We start from the raw sequence: 23125 nt of genomic DNA on the forward strand, positions 1-23125 counted from the left end.
GTCCAATGGTTATATATATGGATACACCCTAATGCCCCAAGTTCTGTGCTAATCACCTTACACCACTCAGGTGGAGGAGGACAGTTTCAGCCACGGTCTGAGTCAGGAGTTGTGTGACCCTGGGCTTTCTCTTCACCTCTGTGAACCTCAGTCACCTCATCCAAAAAATTGTGGAGCACAATATAAAGATATCCTAATACTTAGCATAGCATAGTGGGCACACAGGGACAGGAGTACAACTTATGGAACCAAACTCAAAAGCTTCAAATCCCAGCTCTGCTGCTTAGTAGCTGAGTGACCTTGGGGGAGTTAAAAACCCTCTTTATGATAGTTTCCTCATGTGTAAAATGGGAATAACAGAGCCCGCCTCAGTGGCTGTCAGGTGGATTAAGTGATTAGTAGCCCCTTTTTGGCACATGCTCATTAGTGATTGCCCTGTCAAGGGCAGGTATTACAATGGTTACACGAAGTGCTATGTGCAGAGGCTTTGCTCAGTGCCTGACAGTGAGAGAACTCACTGACACAGCCATCAGTGTCACAACTTAGTCACTGACAGAGAAGTGTAGTTACTAATCTTCTGTTGCTATTGGCTTCAGTTTATGGCCTTCTTGCTAATACGGTAAGGTTCAAGTTTAAAATGAGAATTTTAATACATTTTATTCAACTTCACAACTTGCGTTGAATGAACCAGAGATATTGAGATGCTACAAAACCTGTTATTGATGCATTAGCTTTATTGCCATTTTATGGCAATTAACAGTCTTTGTTAGTTTCAGGATGACATACAGACCCACAAAGCAAATGTTCGTACTCACCTCTCCACAGACTTGCCACAAACAGTATCCCATTTGTCTCTGACTTCTCCCAGTAAATTGTCAAGTTTCTGAGTGTCATCAGGAAGCAAAGTCTTTTCTTTCAGGGCTCTGCCAGTTCGAATTGTGGTATCATACACAGGCTGTTTGCCGCCAAGGGTTTTCTGAAATTCCTGTTTCCAAAGAGAACAGAAAGAATCCACACTAAAAGATGACGTCTTGATTTGGAACAAAGAAAATTTTTCAGTATTCAGGTTGGTAATGGATGTCACTACTTCTTGAGTTAACAACAGCTTATCCTCGAGAAATTTAAAACTTTTGGGTGCGCCTGGGTGGCCTATTCGGTTAAGCATCTGATTCTTGATTTCGGTTCAGATAATGATCGCACGATTAATGAGATTGAGACCTACATTGGGCTCTGTGCTGACACCATGGAGCCTGCTTGGGATTCTGTCTCCCTCTCTCTCTCTGCCTGTACCCCGGTCTCTATCTCTCTCTCAAAATAAATAAACTTAAAAAAAAAAAAAAAAAAGAAAGAAAGAAAGAGAAATTTATAAATTTTTGTTTATACTACATGTAGCAGTGCACAAAAATTTCTAAAAGCTTGTTGTTTTAACTGGTTACTCCCACAATCACTTTGTTTGAACAGTTATTTAAATGAGTGGTTTTTATGGTTAGACCCTATGTAGATACAAAACAGCTAGCTTCATCATCTTGATTTTTCAACATTAACCAATTTTTTTTTTTTTTTTACTAGCTCTGATTTCCATTTTTTGCAAACTTCAGTGAATACCAAGGTCAGGACCTAAGAGCCATGAACTGCTTTACCTTATGCTTAGAAAGCTGGAGTTTAATTTTGTCCGGGTCATTGGATATCTCCAGCTCTGAGTCCAGGTGACTCTCTGCATCTTCTAGCCAATCAATCAGTTTTTTCCAAGCTTCATGGAACTGCAATTATATAAAAAGTAAGAATGAATATGCAAGCTACACTTTCATGTAAATCATACCAGAGGCTCTACACATGCAGCCCAAGATTGTTCAAGAAATTGGTAGCTTTCTTTCCTAACTTACTTGTTTTGCCCTCTTCCTGGCATCATCCAGTGATCGCCCTCTTTCAATAGACCGCTGGACAACCTTCTCCCATCGAGACTGGACGCTGACCAGCAAATTCTTGATCAGAACAACATCCTGTTTTTGGCTAAGGAACTTTAACTGATTCCCGGTTTGATCCAGTTCAATTATCTGGTCTCGATGAGCATTGACCTCATTAGCAAACACCTGAGGGGAAAACATAGCTCTTTTTAAACTGAAGATAAGATAGAGGAGCTTCTTTCTCAGCTAGTCCCCTCAAAAGGCAGGCGACATTGTAATGTCACAGTTACCTTGTGCTCCTCTATCTGGGAGAGGACAGTGTTTAGAATCAGGCTGGGAGGAGAGGCGATGTTGAGATTTTGCTCTGCTAGAGTGAGCCAATTGATGAACTCTTGCAGGGAATTCTGGAATTCTGTTGCCAGGTTGAGGGCCTCTTCCAGCTTTGACTGAATTTTAATTAAAACACAAAAAGAGAAAGTGCCAAATTCAGGAATTGTAGTTTCCAGGACAAAGGCGTGAATTGTACACTAAATAAAATGATCTCTAAAGAGGAAGCCTCACTTAACCTCCAAACATGCCCTGTTTACAAACAAGGGGGCAATTTAACGTTAGTGTCTGAAGCCAAAACAACTATGTACAAAAAGGAAAGAGCACAATTTGCAGCAAAGTTGCTTTCTCTGCCATTCCCCACTTCCTGGGACATTAAAGAACAGGGATAGAGCTATTCAGTAAGTGTAAGGGAACAGATCCTTCAGCGGTGACAGCTGCAGGGTCTGCAACTTGTTCTGGGCAAAGCCTCACTTCCCTTTGATATACTTTTTCCAGTATAAAAACAACTGAATGAAAAGCACTTTACTGTAAAAATGATGGTCACTGCATTGCTCTATTTAAGTGTTTTCAGAAAATATGGCATCTGAAAATGTGAGGCTGAAGCTCATTCTTTTTTTATTTTTATTTTTTTAAGGAAGCTCTAGGCCCAACGTGGGACTTGAACTTATGACCCTGAGATCAAGAGTCGTGTTCTACCAATTGAGCCAGCCAGGTGTCCCTGAAGCTCATTTTTAAGCTACAGGCAGAAAAGGTGAGGGGGAAAAAAAAGGCCATAATATTCTAAGCAAAAATGTGACACTAGATACAAATTTTTAGACACTGCTCTAAATCAGAATGGCAAAAACAATGGCTCATTCAGGGCATGTCCACTGCCCAAAAATGCACCCCAATTCCAGAGTCTACGAGCTCCAGAGAAGCTCTACCCACAACATGTAGGTGATGGCCTCTGTCCCTGGTCCATTTAGCAGGCAGGCATGTAATAATGACAGGTTGCTAAAAATGAATATATCTAAGATATTCATAGAAACCCAAGATGTACACTACAAATGTTATTGTTAACTGAGTTATATATACTGTACAGGTTTTTATTTTTCTTTGTATTTTCAAGTCACTTTTGTAACACAGAAAAACACTATTATCAATGTTACAAAAACGTACAGACCTAATCTAAACAAACCAAGAGAAAAATAAAATCTACCTCAAATTTATTACAGAAATGCTTAGAAATTAATAATATTGCAAGTTCCTAGGTAACAGGAAATCTTTCCACATCATTTTATCTATTTATTCCTTAATATAGCACCATACACACTTACTACAGAATATTAGTGATACTAAAATGTAAAGTCCTTGCAAAATCAGAAATAACTATCCCTGACACCAAGCCCTTGTTTGACCAGTTCCACCAATGATGGGTAAGTATATCTTGAGGCAACTTGCTCCATTGATGGGAAAACATAGAAATTTCTTGATTAGGAGCCAGAATCTGCCTCAGTTTCTTTAATTAGTCTTAGTTCTGCATTCTGCAGAAATTAGATGACAGTCTGTCAAAGAATTAGAACACAGCCCCACACTCAGTGTCTCTGGTCATTCTTCATATAACAGAATTACCAGATCTCACACTAAAGAAATTCTAGGAAATTAATGGTACTCTCAAAGTATCCATTTATATGTGTGAATACTTCTGTCCATTAAATTTCACAATGATAGGGTTCATGCCTTTGCTTCCACTATATAGCTAGCACAGTGCCTGGCACATACATGCTTAGTAACTGTTGAATGGATATGGCCAACAGATTTGAACACATATTTTACATTAGATCTGCCCAGTACAGAAACTCTGTGCTGAGTAATACTCCGAAATTTGGTACTCATAAAAAACAATGTTGTGAGGCCTTGATCCCTGATCACTTTTCTTTTGAAGAGAATTTGATTTCTGAAGAAGAGTGGGAAAAGGTCACAAAATTTACTCTTCTGATTTTTTTAGTAAAATTATTTGCACACTGCCAAATTCCTGTGGAGAATATTAGCCCAACTCCCTGCATGTTCTGTTCCCACCCTCCCAATCCCAAGCCAGTGACTCCAACATGACCTTGTTTTTCAGTAGGAACACAGATCAGTGATTACTATGAGTTATAAGTCCATCACTCAGCAGTTAACAGCCTCATATGTCTCAACTGGTAAAGGCAAAAAAAGGAATGAACGACAAAAGCAAATATTGGCAGAAACCAGTACCATCAATGCAACTTGATACGGATGCAAAATAGAAATTTAACATCAGGAAAGATAGCTTGATTAGTACAAAAACGATTAAATCAAAAACGATAACCAGTTCTGCAACTTCTGGTACTATATAATGGTCTCCGAAAAATCTTCACAGAAACTAGATAGTAATTACATGCGATGGTCAAGCAAACTACTCAAGCCCAATAATCACACACTGTATTTTGTGGTGATACCTTTCTTTCTTCCATCTTACTGCTGACCACATGCCACTTCTGTTCCAAGAGAGCTACACTCTGTTCTGTCTTTGAGCCAGACCCAGAATCATCGCGGCTTAGAAGCATGAGCCTGCCCTTGTCAAGCAGTTGATTATAAGTCTCTTCCTTGGCTTTGAGCTGGGAATAGAGTTCCTACCAAAAAAAGAAAAAAAAGTCAAAAAAGGGATTGGTAATGCCAATTCTCTGAAAGCCACCCACACACAGATTTATAAGCACAGTTGGAAAAGTCCAGGAAGGTCTCATCTTGATTAAAACCCTTTCTTTTGGATTCAGTTCAATTCCTGAGCAATGAATCCTACCATTCTTTGCTAAAATTGAAATAATTTTGTTATCAAGAAGATTTCCTTAAGGATCAGAGATCACAAAAGTAGACCCCAATAATTTATTTCTCCTTTACTTGAAACATTTGCCTAGAAATTACGTTGCCTTTTTTTCTCAGCCCCTTTCTTAAAATATTGTCACAGTATCTATCGATTTCTAGAAGTCCCTTCAACACTCTTTTCTTAGACACATCCGTGTTAACATATTTGTCTTAATGCTCTCACCTTCAAGTCAATATTCTTATGCCAACTGACTGACCAACTCAAAATTCAACAGCTCACCAATGTATTTCCAGTCAAGCTTCCCTGTCACCACTGCTGCCTGTGGTAGGGGCTCTTAAAAGCCCACGTAAAAAGCAGTAATCCTTAAGGTCATACTATATTGTCGGTAAAAATGTGCTGCTTTGTAGACTCCTAGATACATACAGGTCTGTGAATTCAGAAAGTTCTGAGTAGGGGATTATGTTCAACTTCAAGAAGCTTCCATTACCATATGTGTATCAAGCTGTTCCCTTGCAGTTTCAGGAAGTCCTCCTGTGGGCTTAGATGCAGAGAGTTGGGTCTCCATTCTAGTCAGTTCCAAGAGAAAATCTTCAATTTCACTGTGGAAACCCTGGGCCTTTGAGAAAAGACACATCAGTAAGGTCAGCAGTCAATTCTCAGCTTCAAAAGTAGACTTCCTAAATGGCCACATGAGGAACCTATCCTGAGGGAGGAATTCTGGGTTGCTCACAGGGTTGTTCTGTTGCTGGATTAGCACGGGGCCAATATACTTACTTATTTTTGGAATCTAGCAGAATCCTTTGGACTTCACTGTAATATATGATAGATGTCTGATATAACCTGATGAATCAATTAACAGACTGAAGTACTATTGAACATGGACATGGGGGGATCCTCACTTGATTTAAGAAATAACTGAATCTGTGAGCAAGGTTTGTTATGGCAAAGATTTACTAACTAACTTTGAATAGTAAATAAAGAGACAAGGCTACAAACAAATCTGAAAAGAATCACTCAATCAAAAGCTATTCTTTCCAGACAAGTTCCAGCACAGAATTAACCATCTTCTTAAGACATGGAGCAGGGGCTGGGGTGGGGAAAGGAAGGTTGGTGAGACATTCTCCATATTGTTTTCCTTTCACTGACTCAGACAGGCTTTCTTCCGATGTTATGTGCACAGCTCCACCTCCCTAACTTGGACAATACACGCACCTGCTGCAATGTCAACTGAAGCTGCTGTTCTCTCTCCTCTGTTTTTTGTAACACTGACTCCCAGCATTGGTTCATAGTTTCCAAACGGCTCCTTAGGCTGCTGGCGTCATCTCCAGCACTAGATTCAAGAAGCTCATTGCCAGCTTTGTTGACTGTTTCTACTGTGGCTTGATGGGCCAGAACATCATTTTTTAGAACCTAAAAGATGTTGAACAATGTAACTTAGCTCCACAGATATCATCAAGCCTGGTTCCCAACGGTACACACAATATCCAGAGGCTTCTGGTGACAATATTGGGTCTCAAGGCAACAGGCTTAGAGATGAAAACTGAGGGCACTTACATGGTGTTTTGCGAGCTCAACTTCAATGACTTTTGGGTCTCCGCTTACTGGTCTCTGAGCATCCAACAACTCCTCAGTGTGAGTCAGCCAACTCATCAGTTCCTCTAAGGCATGCTGGAACTGGCCAAGGGCCAGGAGAGCACCTTCTAGTTTGTGCTATTCAGAAAAAGACATAAAGGGAATGTTGGTCAGGAAATTAGAAAAAAGGAACTAGTTGTCCACTGATGCACTCTACCATCTGCCTCACCTGTCTGTGGGCAATTTTTTCACCCAGGTTCTCCCAGAGGTGTTTGAGTTCTGTCAGCGGTTCTCGGATAATGTCTCTATCCGTCTCATCAGTAGCTTTCTTTAACATCAGCTCACCCTGGTGATTGAGCTTCTCCATCTCAATTTGCTGCTGGTAAACTTCCACTTTGAACTCCTACCAAAGACATACTAATGTTAACATCAAACCAAATCTTTAGAAACAAAAAAGCAACTCTTCTTCAAAAGCCATTCCTATTTACAAACCTTCATTTCATTTAACTGATCTTTAACGGTGTTGAGGTCCGTGCCAACAGGGGGCATGGTGCAGAGCTTAATCACAGTGTTATCTAGCCAGTCAAACATAGCCTAAGATAGAAATACAAACAGTCAAAAACCAAAAGAACACAAGGAGTTGGGAGAGAATTAGCATTACCTCTGCTGACATAAGTGGACAAAAATTAAAGTACCTTGTGATGTCTGTGTTTTCAGGTGGGGGTCAGAGGTAAGGGATAATGATCTTTATTCCAGTGATATGGGGATTTAAGAACAGAACCAGTGTTATCAGGATAATGGCCAAAATAAATTACACTCTGGAAAAATTAAATGTGAATAGCAGTTGAGTATTTGTCATGGCCACCTAGCAAGCTCAGGATGTGGTGAAACTACTGTGCCAAGCTGTGCTTCAAGGTAACTTGGTTTTGGAAACTTTTGGCAAGCAATGACTTGCACAATAAGGCCTGCTTCACTGTACAGCCACCTTGAGGATAAATATGATGATGAAGAGCATGGCAAGAATCGTAGAAATTTGGAGGTATTTTTCTCACTAGGAGTGGAAAGCTTCAGCTGGAAATATCAAAACAGCACTGTCTTAGTTTGGAAAATGCTCCAGTCCTGTAAAGGTGATCCACTCAGATGCTGGATCCAAAATATGACAAAGAACATGGAACTTATTTCTATGGTGGTCACTGTGTGGCCTCTCACCTGAAGAGTGTCCTGATACTGCACAGCAGCTTGCATGGCATCCTCAAGCTTTTCTAGCCTCTCCTTCCAGGTTTTGTTTAAGTTCTCCCATGCATTATTCAGCTGAGGGGAAAACAGATTCTTTAATTAATAAACCCTCTTCTGTGTGAGTCCACTAATGTTTCATCTGAATTCCTTATCCAGTTTTCCATATACCTCATCAATGCTCTTCTTTACTTCGGGCTTCTCAGTTTCTCCACAGGCAAAAATCAAATCTGCTCCAAGGATTCGAATAAATTCCAACTCCTCATGCAGACCATCTGTCTCTTCCTTAATAGTCTACATGTAAATGAACAGATCATAAGCCAAAACAGAAAGCAGAACAGAACTTCCCAAACTTTGCAAATGTAATTTATACCCCCATCAACAGCAGATGTTGAACAGAACTGTCAATTTCACAGAAGCCTTTCAATGTCCTTAATATTTCACTTATATATATAAACAGTGAAACTTCAGACTCAATTTATTTCTCTTTCTCTCTCACACACAATATGTATATATGTAATATATTTATATATATAACAATACATAAAAAATAGTCTGGGAAAGGTCTAATGAGCTTTAATAATTTATGGAACGTTTATCCTTCCAGCTGCCAGAGATTTTCTTTTTTTTTTTTTTTTTTTTTTTTTTGAGAGAGAACATGCTTGAGTGGAGGGAGGAGAGAGAGAGAATCCCACAAAGTGCAGAGAGAGGGAGAGAGAGTGCAGAGCCCAGAGAGGGGCTTGAGCTCACCCGACATGGTGCCTGAACTCAAAAACCTTGAGATCATGACCTGAGCTGAAGTCGGATGCTCAACCGACTGACGCAGCCAGGCGCCCCCACCAAGGAGATTATGATCTACAGCCAGATGTCTATCATGGGGAAGTATATCAACAAGGCTAAAATAATATAGTACAAGTCACCAACTTCAGAGCTGAGAGACTAACATAATAGAAATGCTAGGCTGTATAATTGTGGAGAAAGTCCGTTCTGTGCCAGATCCTAAAAACTGGTTCATGCACTGGCAATGACAGGGGCAGGGAGGGGGGAGAATGGCGGAAATAAAAGACAAAATATCAAGATAGGCAGAACTTTACTTAAAGAGACAAAATGAGATGAAAAATGCATTTCATAAAAACTAGGCTCTCCAAAAAGACTAGAAAAGGGTAGGTCAAAGTAACAATTGTTATCTCTGGATGATGAATCCAGATTTTCTTTTCTATCTGCTATTTTTCTACATTAAAGAAATTTACTTGAAAAGAGAAATTTACCTGAGAAATAACATACACTATGGAAAGAACTAAAATCAGAAAGCACATTCTACTAATTTGAATTAAGTTTAAAATTGATAAAAAGATTACTTTTGAGTGATGGAACTACCCTATATCAAAATTACAGAGGTTGTAGGAGTGTATCCAGGCGGTGAAACTTGTATGTATAAAGAAGAGAGAAATCTTTATTATAACGAGCACATATTTTTTTCAAGTGGAAAAAAGTCCTATTAAACAAACAACAACAACAACAACAACAACAACAACAACAACAACCTCTTAAGGAGTAGGCCTGGGTAAGCAGTTAACACAATATACTTGGATAAAGTGATTTTCTAGAGGACAAACACATAAAAGACAAGGTTTTGTTTCTGTGTTACCTCAGCAGCTTCAACCTGTTGTTTGATTATAGATGGGTCAATGCCTGGGCTTTCCAAGTCATGGACAATGTCCTGGGTGTCTCTGACAGTGGTCAAGAGAGCCGCCATGTCATACCAGAACTTCTCTGCTAGTTCAAGGACATCAAGGAACTTAATTTCTCGTTCTTCAGCTCGAGCTTTGATGTCCTCCCAGAAGAATACCATCTGATCCAATTTGTCCTGGATTTCTGAGGGAATAAACAACAGATATGAATGGGACTTCTCTGAGTACTTGAATCCACTTCATCAGAAATTTCACCCAGTTCTCACATTTTCCCCTGAAATTATCCTTTAAAAAGCTCTACAAATTTATAACCTGAAGGATAGTTTTTTACCTTTGTTCTATTATTATTTCAACATTTGTATTTTCTGCTTATGTTGGTCTCCCACATAAAGAGATCACAGAGATGGCATGGAAATGAGTTATCATCTAATACAAAGATACTGCTCAAGTGCAAAAGACCTAACTTCTAAAGGGTCTGAGATGAGAACTCTATTTCCAGTGTTCTGTGTCAAACTCACTGTTTCCTATGGAAAATGTTCTATAAGATAGTTATGCTCCGCCCACATTGGACACTGCAATTCATATTAGGGGTTAAAAGAGCATCTGTTTCCTGGCCTAGGAATCCAGCTACCAATTGTAATCTTGTTTCAATGGGGAGATGTGTTCTGAATTCTAAACGACTTTCCAATTACTTGGGGACTGCCTTTACATTCAGTGAAGTATATCTGGTGGGATGCTGGAGTAAGCACAGCCTAGAATTTACTGATTTTCTTTAACAATAATTAGATTCATGAAGCACCTTTTGCAGCCAAGTCCTTGTCGGCTCCCTGAGATCGTGCAATGAGCTCTTCTCCACGGCGCTTCAGGGCCTCAAAGGAAGGCTGAAGCTTTTCCAGCTCCACGGTGGCGCTCTTGTTGTCACTGACACACTCTCTGATCTTGTCCACTTCGGCAGGGATCAGCGGTGGCATACGCAGGCGAGAGGAGAGATTCTCCAGAGTCTCCAACATAGGCTCGATTTTATCATGGAACTAAACAGATGTTGGAACATTAGCCATCACAGCAATACTACTTCATCACACTTCTGCGGGAAATGTTAGGGAATAACAGGTTATGAATCTACTACTCTTTCTGGTAACTTGCATTCGGCTTAGCCCGATGGCTGTCAAGTGTTAGGTCTACCTAAGAGGCTGCTTTGGGCATAGCACACCAGTGCTGGCCCATCAAAAAAAGAAAGTAAACGTTTATTTTCAAAACAAAAAAAGATATCAAGTAATATGCCAGAAATCGACTCAAGTCATTAGTGCTGTCATAGTACTTCCCCGATCCCAACTAGTGTGACAAGGAAGGGACAAGACCATGAAACTGGTGAGAGTCAGTGTGTCAACATTTCAGATGACAGCTGCATGCAACAGATTAGACCAACAAGTTAGAGGCCCTCTACCAACTGTGTAAATGGATGGGGAACTCAATATGCCACATGACTTAGAGATTAAAAGTATCCTGGCATGCAATTTAATAACCCACTATATGTAATAGTGAGAAAGGAAAAGGTCGGCATGATGAAAGGTAATTAAAGAAGGCCAAATCTATCCTTATTCTAAAAGAACAATTTACCTTCCCACTTTTCAGGTACTGTGAATAACATGATTGTAATTATAAAATTTTCATTTATAATCTGAAGCAGAGAAGGGGGAAAGGGTGCAATGCAGATATTCTTGCCCCCTTAAGAAGTTCTCTAAAACCAACTCTGGATTCATTGCAATGAAGCTTAACTCTAGTGTCTTACACAGGAGACACAGTGGGATTTCCTTGACAAAATCACTCCCCGCTGCTCCCTCACTTTTAGGTTTTGCCCCAAGTGAGACTGGCATAATAAACCATACTAATAAAACTTCTTCCACGACAGTAAAGGGCAATTTCCTTAAAGGTAAATCTTCTCAATTCTCAGCTTCATAAGAACCCCCTAATCCCAGTAGGGGTGGGTACCTTACCTCTGCAATCTGTAATGGTGGGCGCGGTCAACACAACAATGAAATGTGACGATGTGGGGAGGACAGGAGCAGGCAGCAACAACACAAAGTAACACATTCCACAATGTGAGTGAGAGATGGGACGGAAGGTGGGGGGAAAAACTTGAGTAAGTACAAATATTAACCAAGAATATTGACACTAAACATAGGAATAAAATACCCAGACATGACAAAAATACCACTAACAGCAATATATTAGTTGAAAAGTATGTAGTTACATGCTTTAAACTCCACTGCTGGTGGTTTATGTTTCTCTTTGGCTCTTACTTCTCCCTACTCAAGCATCTTTCTCTGCACCAGAGCTAGCTGGTGGCCTCTTGAGTAAGAAAACTAACGTGCTGTCTTCCAAATCTCGAAAGTAACAGGCCTGACAGGAATCTCACTTTTTTTGACACATTTGTTGCTTCAAGGTGAATTTATCCAAAATCATCCCTGCTAAAGACTCATCACAATAGAAAAGTTTTCAAGAAAACTGTCAACAGACAGTATATACCAGCCAAGATGAGACACCCCCCTCCCCCCTGCAACCAGCCATAGTGTTGCTATACCAATGTTCCTTGGAATGAAAATGTAATAGGCACAGGTTCCTGATCTACTGATGACATATCATCTGCACGTTGGTCTAGACATTCCAGACCACAGAGGCACACCTGATACAGAGATCTCATGCTTAGACTAAAGGGTAGTTGAAGGGAACAGGACTTAAAGACACACACATACCTGAGCAGACTGGGAAACAGCCTCGTCCAGAGCCAGTGCCCGCTGGCGCACCTCCTCTTTTATTTGGGCATATAGGTTTTCTGCTTTCTGGTATTTTTCCTCCACCATTTCTCCCTCTTCAGGGTTTAACTCCTTTAGTTGTGGGCCTATCTTTAGCAGCTTATCAATATGGGGTTTGTGTTCAGCAATGGATTCCCTGAGTTGCTATGTAAGAAAATAAAATGAATATTTTTGTACCAAGCTCATATCAACTTTGAGAGGAAAAAATGGAATTGCTAAAAACCAGCAAGTCCCAGCATTGCACCATTTATGGAAAAGAAAAAAAAACGATCTAAGTCTTAGGTTCTAACACTACCTAATTCTCTTAATTTTCAAAAGCCAGTTCAGACATCCCAACACCAGGAAGCCTTCCCAGACACATCATCTCTCACTCCTCCTCCCCCTCCCTGTTGATACAAGCTTAATCCCCCTCTTCTGTACACATAAATACTTCCATGCACTATAATTTGCATGGTTAAATAAATATCTGTCCCCCTCCTCAAACTGAGAGACATTAAGCAGGACAAGGCACAAATGGCAACTTTTCTAGTAATCCAACCACTCCTTGACTCTACTGCTGGCTCCTTCCAATTTATATCCATCCATGTATAGGAATACAGAGAAAAGAATAAGCGCAAGCCATTAGCCACAAATAAGAGAGACATTAAAAACTATCTTTAATGGTAAAAGCATTAGTTGAAGTGTTTACAAATTTCCCTTTTCCCTAAAGTCCATGCAGCCAATGCTTTCTGACATTGTTTCACTCCAGCTAGGGCTTACCCAAATGGAAAAAGCCCCCAACCATATCCCAAGTCTCATGACACCCCACCATATCTGGAAAGATTTAAAAATACCCTTGATGTTTACTTAGTTCTTTATTTCTGCAGTACCCAGGTTTCTGACATCTCCATGCTCTTTTTCTTTAATGGATTCATATTAAGGACAAAGGAAGTAATTCAGGTATGTATTGTGTGTGTGTGTGTGTGTGTGTGTGTGTGTGTGCGCGCGCGCGCGCGCGCGCAAAAATTCTAACCAATTAAGACTTAACTTCATAACACAGAACTTCCACTTGGTAGGCACTAAAAAATATGTTGTTTTAAAATAAAGCGTAGAGCCAATTTTGAGTTCTGCCATTGCATAAAACCTGGATTGCTCCTTACCCTCATTTCCTCTTGCTGCTGCCTGAGCTGCTCATGATCAATGGCTGGAGGAGGTAACTGTGCTATCAGTGCCCGGGTCTCCTCAATCCAGGGGCTGAGCTCCTCGTAAGTTTCCCAAAACTGGTTCACCAAGACCTGTGCCCGTTCTAGGCGGGTGTAACGCTCTGAATTGAGCAGACTAATGGCTTCATATTGCTGTATTAGAGACTCTGTCTTTTCCTATGAACAACAAAATATAAAACTTATTACTATCACGAACCCTTCTTTTAAGGAAAAATGTAGGTATATATCCATAAAAAATTAAAGAATTTCTTCAGTTTTTTATGTCCAGAAATGGATTAATTGAGCAAAATTACAACTGATTTTATTTTCTTTATACTTAACTGAATTTTCTATTTTTTATCATATATATGTATTGTTTCTAGACTTTTTAACACATGAAAGTAGTTTCAAAGACAGTCAAACAGAGCAAGCACGACACAGCATAACCTCTTAGAGATGACATACAACCTCAGACATAGCATTATTACGGCAGGTCAGTTCAAGACAGAACATCTCAGCGGCTGAAATGGACCCTCTGCCCACTAACTTTGACTTGTCTTTTCTCCTCTGATAAAAATGTCTTCACAAACCAGACACTTAGGCTTCATATGTTTAAAATGAGTTCAATTTATGAACATTTTGGAGGAAACAGTGGTTAACCATAACTTTTACAAGAACAAGCAAAACTGATCTACAAGTCTCTTGGCCAATCCTTTTAGAAATGGGTATGATCATTTACAAGGGCCTGAAGAAAGAATATCTGCATATGGGTCTGAAAAATCTATCACAGATACTTAGAGAGGTAACTCAAAGACCCTTATGGACTGAAGATACATAGCAATTCCTCTGTTATAAAGAAAACAAACCTGCAATGTATTTCACATCTTCTGGTAGGACTGTTTGGACATTTGTGCACATAGGGTTAGGGACATGGCTCCCCCCAGAACATCAAATTGCACTTTAATACCATTACCAGTGACAGAGGGGGAAAAACCTTGTCATTTCACAATTGTACTGATTCACCACCATCAAGACAAGATAAACATGGTAAATAAATAAATGCAATTCACCTGTAATATAGCTTTTTGTTCCTCCCCACATGTGCCAAAGATTTCACCACGATGACTGAAGAGTTCATCCATTGAATCTTTGTGTCGAATGATGTCAATAGAGAAAGCCTTTGAAAGTGAACTACAGTTAGGTCACGAAGTAAGAGAACCCCAAGCCCATGTTACTGAAATGTTATTAGACACAATTTATGAAAAACTCCTCACTCTGATGAAGCCACATCAAAACTATTCTATAAAGTTTGACACTTTGCCTATCCATACATCTTCCATGCTTATCTTTTAGTAGCTTACAAAAGTATCATCTATCCTAAAAATCATCCAGAAAACTGCTAACTATTCTTTCCTGGATTAATGGGTCTATTGCTCCCTCGTCACAAAGCAAAAGAATCTCTTCCTCATCTTACCAATTATTTTAAATCTCTAGCCACCATCATGAAACTGCGTTATTCAACCTGGGGCAGTCAGAAACTCTCGTAGTTACTCTAAACCAGTGAAGATTCTTCTAGCTCAGGGCACAGCAGATACGTCAGTGTTACACTTACCTTCTGTACCTGCAGCTGAGCTGTGGTCTGGTCCTGTTCTAGGCGAATTGGACCCAGGGCCATCAGTTTTCGTTTTGTTTCAGCAACCCAAGCTAGTTCTGCATCAGCAGCTTGCTCATACTAATAGGCATATTAAAGAAAAATGAACAAATTATGTTCCTTAGAATTACCATTTCCTCAACACAGAAAGGCCTGGATTTTTACTAATATGGTTTATTTCTACAAAGGAAAGCCAAAACTGGGGAAAATTGCATAAAATCATAAATCAAGATGCAGATAATTTGTAACTGATTATACTTCAACAAATAGGAGTTGATCCTATTTCAACTTCTTTATAAAGAAGTCATAGAATTCAATTAGTGATCCTATAGCTAGAAACAACAATGGAAATTGACACTCCTAAGACTATACTTCTAATCACAATGCTTTTATGAGGCTGTGCTCTCTCCCATCTGCCAATCCTGTTTCCTACCCATACACTGAACAGTAGTTTTAGCCGTATGTTTAAACGCATGGTTAAACATGGCAACAGACAGCTGAGTCAAGCTAACTTGGAAGTACTCTCATAGTTGAAGAAGCGTAAGAACACCAAACCTTTAAAGGGTTCTGTGGAAACAAAGAAAACTAAGAACTTGTTCTATGTGACTGTTTAATGAGGTCCCCCAATTATTTCTCTTCAACTGTGCCAACAAACACCAATATTTAAAGAGGAAAGTAGGCTTTCCCAAGCATGATAAATCTCATACCCAAGTATCTGGTCAAGGTTCGGGATACCAATAAAGACATGTTGGGGATGCACTTGAGAGTCACAGCAAACTTCTGTGTGGTTCACAAAGTATTTGCTTATTACTATGAACCCAAGAAGTCATGTTATATTTACCCTGCACCATGACACATTAATAGGTACGTATCCAGCTACAAAGGAAAGCAAGTAACTTTTTCCAGAAAGCAGGAAGGAAAAAAGATCGAGGGAAATAGGACACCTGTGTTTACTGAGAAGGTTCTATTTTGGATACCTCTATTTTGGTTAGCATATTTGATAGTAATTATAGTTCCTGGTTCCTTCCCCTCTTCCAGCTAATACTAAAACAGTTGATTATGTCAAACTAAGATGGGATGCATTTGGACCTTCTGGTCCTAGATATTATCTACTATCAGAATCTGCCTCTTAACCGGTCAGTAGCTAAGAAGAGGGCTCAAACAGACTCTATCACAAATTCCCGTCTGCTCAAAAAGGGTCAAATATTATGGGTCGGGTGGCCTGGGTGGCTCAGTCAAGTAAGTGTCCCAACTCAATTTTGGCCAGGTCATGATTTCACAGTTCAAGCAGGTTCAAGTGGGTTCAAGCTTCATGTTGGGCTGTGCACGAACAGCATGGAGCCTGCTTGGGATTCTCTCTTTCTCTCTCTCCGCCCCTCCCCCACCCTCAAAAATAAATAATAAATACAAAAATATTTTGGGTCAAACTGAGACCCATCTTCACATATCTTTATCCAATCACTTCCAATCACTGAAATAACTTGTTGCATCAGATTTAGCTTACTCTTATTATCCTTATTTCTGACCCTGTATTTATGTGGGTCATAATTTTGTGCTTCACACATACATCCCTGCTGCCTAAAACATTACTGTAGAGGTGTTAATAAACATTACCTGCTGTGATCTCTGAATAGCAGCATCAATTTCATCCACCCTTTGTCCCACAGTGTCACTGACCAGCTTGTACTGTTCATTGGCATCAGACACAAGTTTATCCAGCCCTTCTCTGGCTCTCCAGGGCACCAGCTCTAAGAGAGCACGGCTCACTTCATTCACTGTGTCCAACACCAGCCTGTGCTCCATGACCTCCTTCTTTAATTCCTAAGGAGGGAAAAAAAGTTTTCAGGCCATTCCTTGCTAAATTAAGCACATTAGCAGCTGTGCTGGGTGGAAAGTGCTATCTCTACCACACATCCCAGCAGGGCTCTGACCTCCTTCCTCCACTTATTTTTTTTCTTGTCTTAGATTTTTCAACCATTCCACAGCCTGACTTCAGGCTTAGCTGCTGCTTAGAACTGTCTGCAACACTTCTTGGGCCACACTATCTCTGGGTAGAACAAATACTGCCTCTTTCTTTTTTCTCCTTACTTCAATAGAAATGATAAAGTACTTTAGCCAAGGGCATTTTTAAGTCAATAAGTACCTACATAGTATTTCTGCACATCCAGAACTGCACTAGATCCTGTAGGAGAATCAAACAGAATCCTGAAGCACTCTCTAGAGAATGAGTTGCAGAAGTCAATTTTAAAATGTTACACGTGAAGAAAACTTCCCAGGGATCTGGGATTCAGTCTTTTTTTTTTCCCTTCAGACCATAACAAGTGCTCTTACATAAGTCTGCCTTTATGTCAAATCTTACTGTCCATGCAAACAAGAGCAAACAAGAAAGGAGGCAGGCAGAATTTTTTGGTTTAGATTTAAGGTTGAGACAGTTGGTGATGACACTTAAACCTTTGAACTTAGGGATTGGAAGAGGTAAAAAAAATTCTTTCCCTTTACAGCATGAAACTCAGTTCACCTTCTGTCTTTGCTGAAACTGGGGTATCTGCTCCCCTGTGGGAGACTGTCCTCCACTGGCTGCCAGCTCCTCCTCCACTTCCCTGAGCCACCCAGTCAGTTCCTCATAAGTAGACTGGAACTTGGTGGCCAGCTGCCGGGCTTGCTCTAAAGTTCGGAGGGCCTTGGAGCTGGTGACCGTGATGTCTGCATAGCGAGTCTTTATTCCGTCCAATTTCTCCTGGATAAGCAATACCTCTTCACCTGTGGGGACAGTGCATAATTATTTATATTTAAGAGGATATGAGGGAGTCTCCTTTATCCCCCTTTCTTCGAAATAGAGCTTAAATTTTATAGATGCTCTCTCCCTATGGAAGCAATTTCACCTAGAATCCCACACTATGGGAAGTGGGAGATAAACCTTCCAACTGATAAAAGAAGCCACTTCTGAGATTATTAAGATCTGAATTCAACTGCAGGTGTTTCTAAATGGTCCCAGCACCTCTTGGTGAATGCTGGCCTTGGACATACTGGAGAGCAGGGGGAGTCATCATCTATAACCAAATGTGAGATAATATCTTTTAGTTTTCAAAAGATTTAGCAGGAAACAGGACCCCAGGCTGCCAGCCTCCAGGAGCACATGGTAATACAACCAGTAAATAAATACTGAACTTGTTCTACGTACAAAGAGTAGTGGCTAGTGCAGGATGTATATTTCCCTGGACATGTGCTTGAGTGACTGCAGAGGTGCTGAGAGATGCACTTTTCAAAGTACCTGTGGTTTGTTTTAGAAGAGCCTGACCATTTTTAATAGCTTGATCTACATTCTTCTTTCTATTAATGATTTCTTCATTTAGAGCCTGAAAGGAAAGAATAGCATGAATCTTAAAACTATAGCACAACAAAGGGAAAGAAAGGTGAGACCTTTAGGAGACCAAGTTTAAAGTAAAGAGACAAATACAGTTTAGTCTATACCTCAGTTATGTTATTCCTTCATTATCTCTTTGGTTACCCTATTTATTACTCAAAAACAATTAAATCTGATACTTATGGGCAAGCTAATCCCTTGCACCAGATAAGAAGAGATTAGGATTAAATCAGTTTTACCAATCTACTGGTACCAAACCTGAGCCCAAGAAAGGCAGATGTAGAATTCAGCAAAAATGTCTACTGTGTCCAAAACCAAGACTCAGAAAGTTCAAGAGAAGAAAGTCAGCAAGAACAGGCTGAGTTAAATCAGGATCATGGTTAAAAATTCTTAATATTTGAAGTCAATGAATCAGAAGAATCTTAGATTATTTAAAACAACAAAACAACTGCTTTGCCTATTTTTACTACCCTTAAAGAAATTTCATAAAAATGAGATGAAAAGAGAAAATTGTTCTTTCCATTAAGATGACAAATAATCCTTGGAATTTGGGCACATAAATTCTAGAAATATTTTAGAAGTTACAGCTACATGGTCAAACCTAGGGCGATATTTAGGTATTCTGGCTTTGTGACATTACATTCTCTTTCATAAAACTTCTCAGATGGAAACTGAGTGATACATTACCTAATGATGTAAAACATGAGTTGGAACTGAGATGGTCCCTGACTCTACTCTGGATCATCTTCTAGAATTATTGACTCAGTTTGTTAAGTACGAGTATTTCCATGGACTCATCAAAAAATAGATTAGTCCTTAGCAACAAGTCTATAACTATGTGCTTATGTATAAAATGAAGTCGAAATGTTTGGAATTAAAAGAGAAAGAAATGAAGAGAAACATGAATCAGAATTACAACATAACTTAGTAACATGACCAATAAAAATGGAAAACATGAATACCAGGTGGTCAGCATGCTGTTTCTGCAGGACATCCTGTCTGTAATCCTTTACGAACACTGAACTGAGCTTGTCCTCAACCTCAGCCAGCCAGTTGAGCACCTCCACCTCATCCTCCCCGAACAGTCTAGCGTTACACAGTGCCTGTTCAAGCAGGGCTGCTTTCCGACAGCCCCAGTCTTGAATCTCACTGTATCGGGCCTGCAAGGAGTCTAGCTTCTCTGACAGCACACCCTGTTCTGCAGAGCATGTCAGGGAGGAGAGAGACTGCCCAATTTTGACTGCCTGGTGCACATCTGTTGCATGGCTTTCTATTTCTTCCTCCAGAGCCTGGAAATCCAGATGGAAAAAATGAATAACAGAAACAAAATAAATGAAAAGTAAACATGAAACAATGAATAACAAATGATATAATAAATTAAATAACAGAAAAAGTTCACCTACCAAAGGGCAAAAATAATATAAAAAGTGAGAACAAAAGCTGTTTTTTTTCCGATGGCAGCCTATTAGTCAATTGTTATTTTTACTTCAAGGATGTGACTATGTCAATGAATAATTTGACCATAGTTCAAATTAAACTTTAAAATATCCCCCCCCAAAACATATCTTCTAGACTGCTATAGGCAGTTAACTTCTGAGATTTCTGACTGCAGTGCTGTGTTCTAATTTATGACAACTCCTCCCAACCTTGTGCCGGATGATCTGCTGCTGGATTTTGGCAGACTGAGTGCCAACAGGCTCTGAGTTAGCAAGCTTTTTCTCCGTGACGGACAAGAAGTCAGAAATAGGCTCAGCTGTCTCATGGAATTGTTTGGCCAGAACCAGGATATCTTCCAGCTGTTTTTGCCTACACAAATATACAGAACAAGCCACTCAGGGAAAAAATCACATTAAGACTGATAATAGTACTATATTCAGTAAAAGACCAATCTTCAGGTACATTTTAAGTACCAATAGTAAACACGACACATATACGTAGCACTTTGTGGTTTTAAAGTTTTTCATAAGCATTGCCTCATGACCTTGTAAAGTAGGCAGAATAATTATCTCACTATGACAAAACAGAAAGCTAACCCTGAAGGCTTAAAGATTTGTCCAATTCACCCAGTGAGTAGTTAACAGTGCAAAGAGGACTGTAATCAGGCCTTCTAATTGTCTTTCTCCTAAGGGACAGAGCACATGCATCATCTGAACATAAGACCAAAATAAAGTTTAAAGGCATCAAAAAAATTATCAGTTTTCATCTCATTGAGGAACAAATGCAGACTATGAGCTAGAACTTCTTCCCCATTTCCCCAGCTCCAGTGATTTCAAGCACCAGAACATAACTCTGAATCCAGATTTAAGGCAAAGAAAATGACCTCAGAGTAGCTGAATTTGCCAACACACATGGCAGTCAAAAGAACTGTAAACTTCACAGCTCACTTAGAATTTTAAGTCCTGATTAATATAACATCCATACTAAGCTTAGATTTCAAGATACTAAGCTGCAGATTAAAGGCAGCTAATTACAAAGGGGAGAGGAAACCTGATAGAGAAGAGAAAGAAAAACCACCAAAGAACTGGATTAGCACACAGGTTAATAATAAAAGGCCATAATGATATCTTTGGATGATTAAGAACAGACTAAATGCGACATCATTTAAAAAGGTCTGGGTATATGATGCACTTTAGTTCAACAAACCTTTACTGAACATCCACTTTGTGCCAGGTTCTATGCTGTGTACCCTGGACAAACTTATTTTAATAAGAAATGATTTAGAGGTGCCTGGGTAGCTCAGTTGGTTGAGCATCCAATTCTTGACTTCAGCTCAGGTCATGATCTTGGTGTTGTGGGATAGTGCCCTGCATCAGGCTCTGTGCTGAATGTGGAACCTGCTTAGGATCTCTGTCCCTCTCCCTCTGCCCCTCCCTAACTTGTGTGCACGCTCTAAAAAAAAAAAAAAAAAAGAAAACAAATGATTTAAACATAAAGAATTACCATTTTAATGATCTGGAAATTCAATTATGTTTAAATATAAAGAAAAACATATTTCTAGATACTATTTTAATTTTTTTAAGTTTTATTATTTTTTAACGTTGAAGAATATGAAGCTTTTTTTTTTTTTTTAAACAAAGTAAACTCTAGGCTCAAAGTGGGGCTCGAACTCACAACCCCAAGAACAAGAGTCACATGCTCTTCCGACTGAGCCATCCAGGCATCCCTCTGAATGCTACTTTTAAATGTCAGTATGAAGTACAGAATAGTTTGTTTATGCCAGCCTTCAAAATACATCTTCAATTAATACAACTAAAACAAATAATCTTAAAGATTATTATTAAACTAGTATATCATTAAAAAAAAAACTGGGGGCCCCTGGATGGCTCATTTGGTTGAGCATCTGACTCTTGATATTGGCTCAGGTCATGATCTCACGATCCTGAGTTCAAGCCCCGTGTTGGGCTCTGTACTCTCTCAAAATAAATAAACTTAAAAAAAAAAAACTTGTCCCTGATTTCTAGGTTTTTCTGACTCATCTCTGGTTTTTGGAATCTGAAAGTTTGAAAAACAATGTAATAGGATTTAGGGTACCAAAGAGCAAAAATAATTCAGCGGTATAAAAAAATCCAATATTAAAGAATCTAAATAAAAGTCTTTAGGATATCTGGAACAAATGAAGCTTCTCTTGGTATTTCTCTTTAAAATATTGACCCAGAAACTGTGTTAGGTTAGGAGGATGGAAGTGGGCAGAAGGAAAGAGTCATAAAAAGATACATTAGAAACAAATCAGCACTTTAATGAGCTTATGGGGCCTATGAAATAAGTACATAAAATAATGACAATACAAGGTACAAAGAATTACAGCAGTGAAGAGGAAAATGAAGGTATTCCATCCTTGGGGAATAAAGAAAAGTTTCATAGAAGAAGATAAACAGCATGCTTTCTCTCTCTTGTGTCACGGAAGACACAACACTATCAGTAAAGACACAGAATTAGGAACTGACAGAAGATACCTAAGTATATGGTATACTTTACCAATAATACGAGGAGGAGGAGCGTGGAAACAAATGTAGATTAGGGCGAAATAACTGAAGGCTTCGAATATTGGGTTAAAGAGTTTAGATTTTGTTTTATAGGCAACATTAAATTTCTGAGCAAGGCAAAGGGGAAGCCTGAGGGTAAGTGGCCATAGAGTGATGAGTGATTAGTTCATGAGGAAACTACCTCACATTGAGGAGCCCAAGTCATGACCTGAGGCAGGTGAGTAGGAATTAGAGAAATGGATGAATAGGAAAGACACTAGAGAAGTAAAACGGACAGAATTTAGCATCCTGATAGATGTGGGACACAAAGGAGTGGGGGAGAAAGGGTAAAAAATGGGGTTAAGGTTTTAAACCCAGGTAACTGGAAGGCTAATGATACTATTAATGATTACGCCCAGGTAACTGGAAGGCTAATGGTACTATTCATGAAAATGGACAAAGAAAAAAAAGCAGTGCTATCTGTAAATAAAAATAAGTGTAATTTAAAAAAAATAAGCTGAATTCTTTCATTTTTGTTTCTCCCACAAATATGGGGGACAATACTTTGCAACTCTGATAAGAAATCAGCACACTGTGGGC

General features: G+C 39.4%; 1 protein-coding gene across 14 annotated transcripts in view; it reads right to left on the reverse strand.

Moving 5' to 3' along the window:
• Positions 1-23125, reverse strand: part of MACF1 (microtubule actin crosslinking factor 1) — a 330452-nt gene that overhangs the window by 26772 nt on the left and 280555 nt on the right. For all 14 annotated transcript variants that reach the window (XM_049617441.1, XM_049617439.1, XM_049617440.1 and 11 more), the window contains 23 exons: positions 20210-20369; positions 19526-19852; positions 18471-18555; positions 17718-17959; positions 16814-17020; positions 15161-15280; positions 14619-14726; positions 13507-13725; positions 12308-12511; positions 10354-10585; positions 9512-9738; positions 8035-8157; positions 7840-7941; positions 7123-7224; positions 6860-7033; positions 6613-6768; positions 6271-6468; positions 5546-5674; positions 4694-4867; positions 2195-2350; positions 1884-2090; positions 1641-1760; positions 816-985 (listed from right to left, as the gene is read on the reverse strand). In XM_049617441.1, the coding sequence (XP_049473398.1) occupies positions 816-985; positions 1641-1760; positions 1884-2090; positions 2195-2350; positions 4694-4867; positions 5546-5674; positions 6271-6468; positions 6613-6768; positions 6860-7033; positions 7123-7224; positions 7840-7941; positions 8035-8157; positions 9512-9738; positions 10354-10585; positions 12308-12511; positions 13507-13725; positions 14619-14726; positions 15161-15280; positions 16814-17020; positions 17718-17959; positions 18471-18555; positions 19526-19852; positions 20210-20369 (3942 nt within the window). The remainder of the gene's footprint in view (positions 1-815; positions 986-1640; positions 1761-1883; positions 2091-2194; positions 2351-4693; positions 4868-5545; positions 5675-6270; positions 6469-6612; positions 6769-6859; positions 7034-7122; positions 7225-7839; positions 7942-8034; positions 8158-9511; positions 9739-10353; positions 10586-12307; positions 12512-13506; positions 13726-14618; positions 14727-15160; positions 15281-16813; positions 17021-17717; positions 17960-18470; positions 18556-19525; positions 19853-20209; positions 20370-23125) is intronic.

The sequence above is a fragment of the Panthera uncia genome (genome assembly GCF_023721935.1).
Source record: "Panthera uncia isolate 11264 chromosome C1 unlocalized genomic scaffold, Puncia_PCG_1.0 HiC_scaffold_4, whole genome shotgun sequence".
Classification (NCBI taxonomy): domain Eukaryota; kingdom Metazoa; phylum Chordata; class Mammalia; order Carnivora; family Felidae; genus Panthera; species Panthera uncia.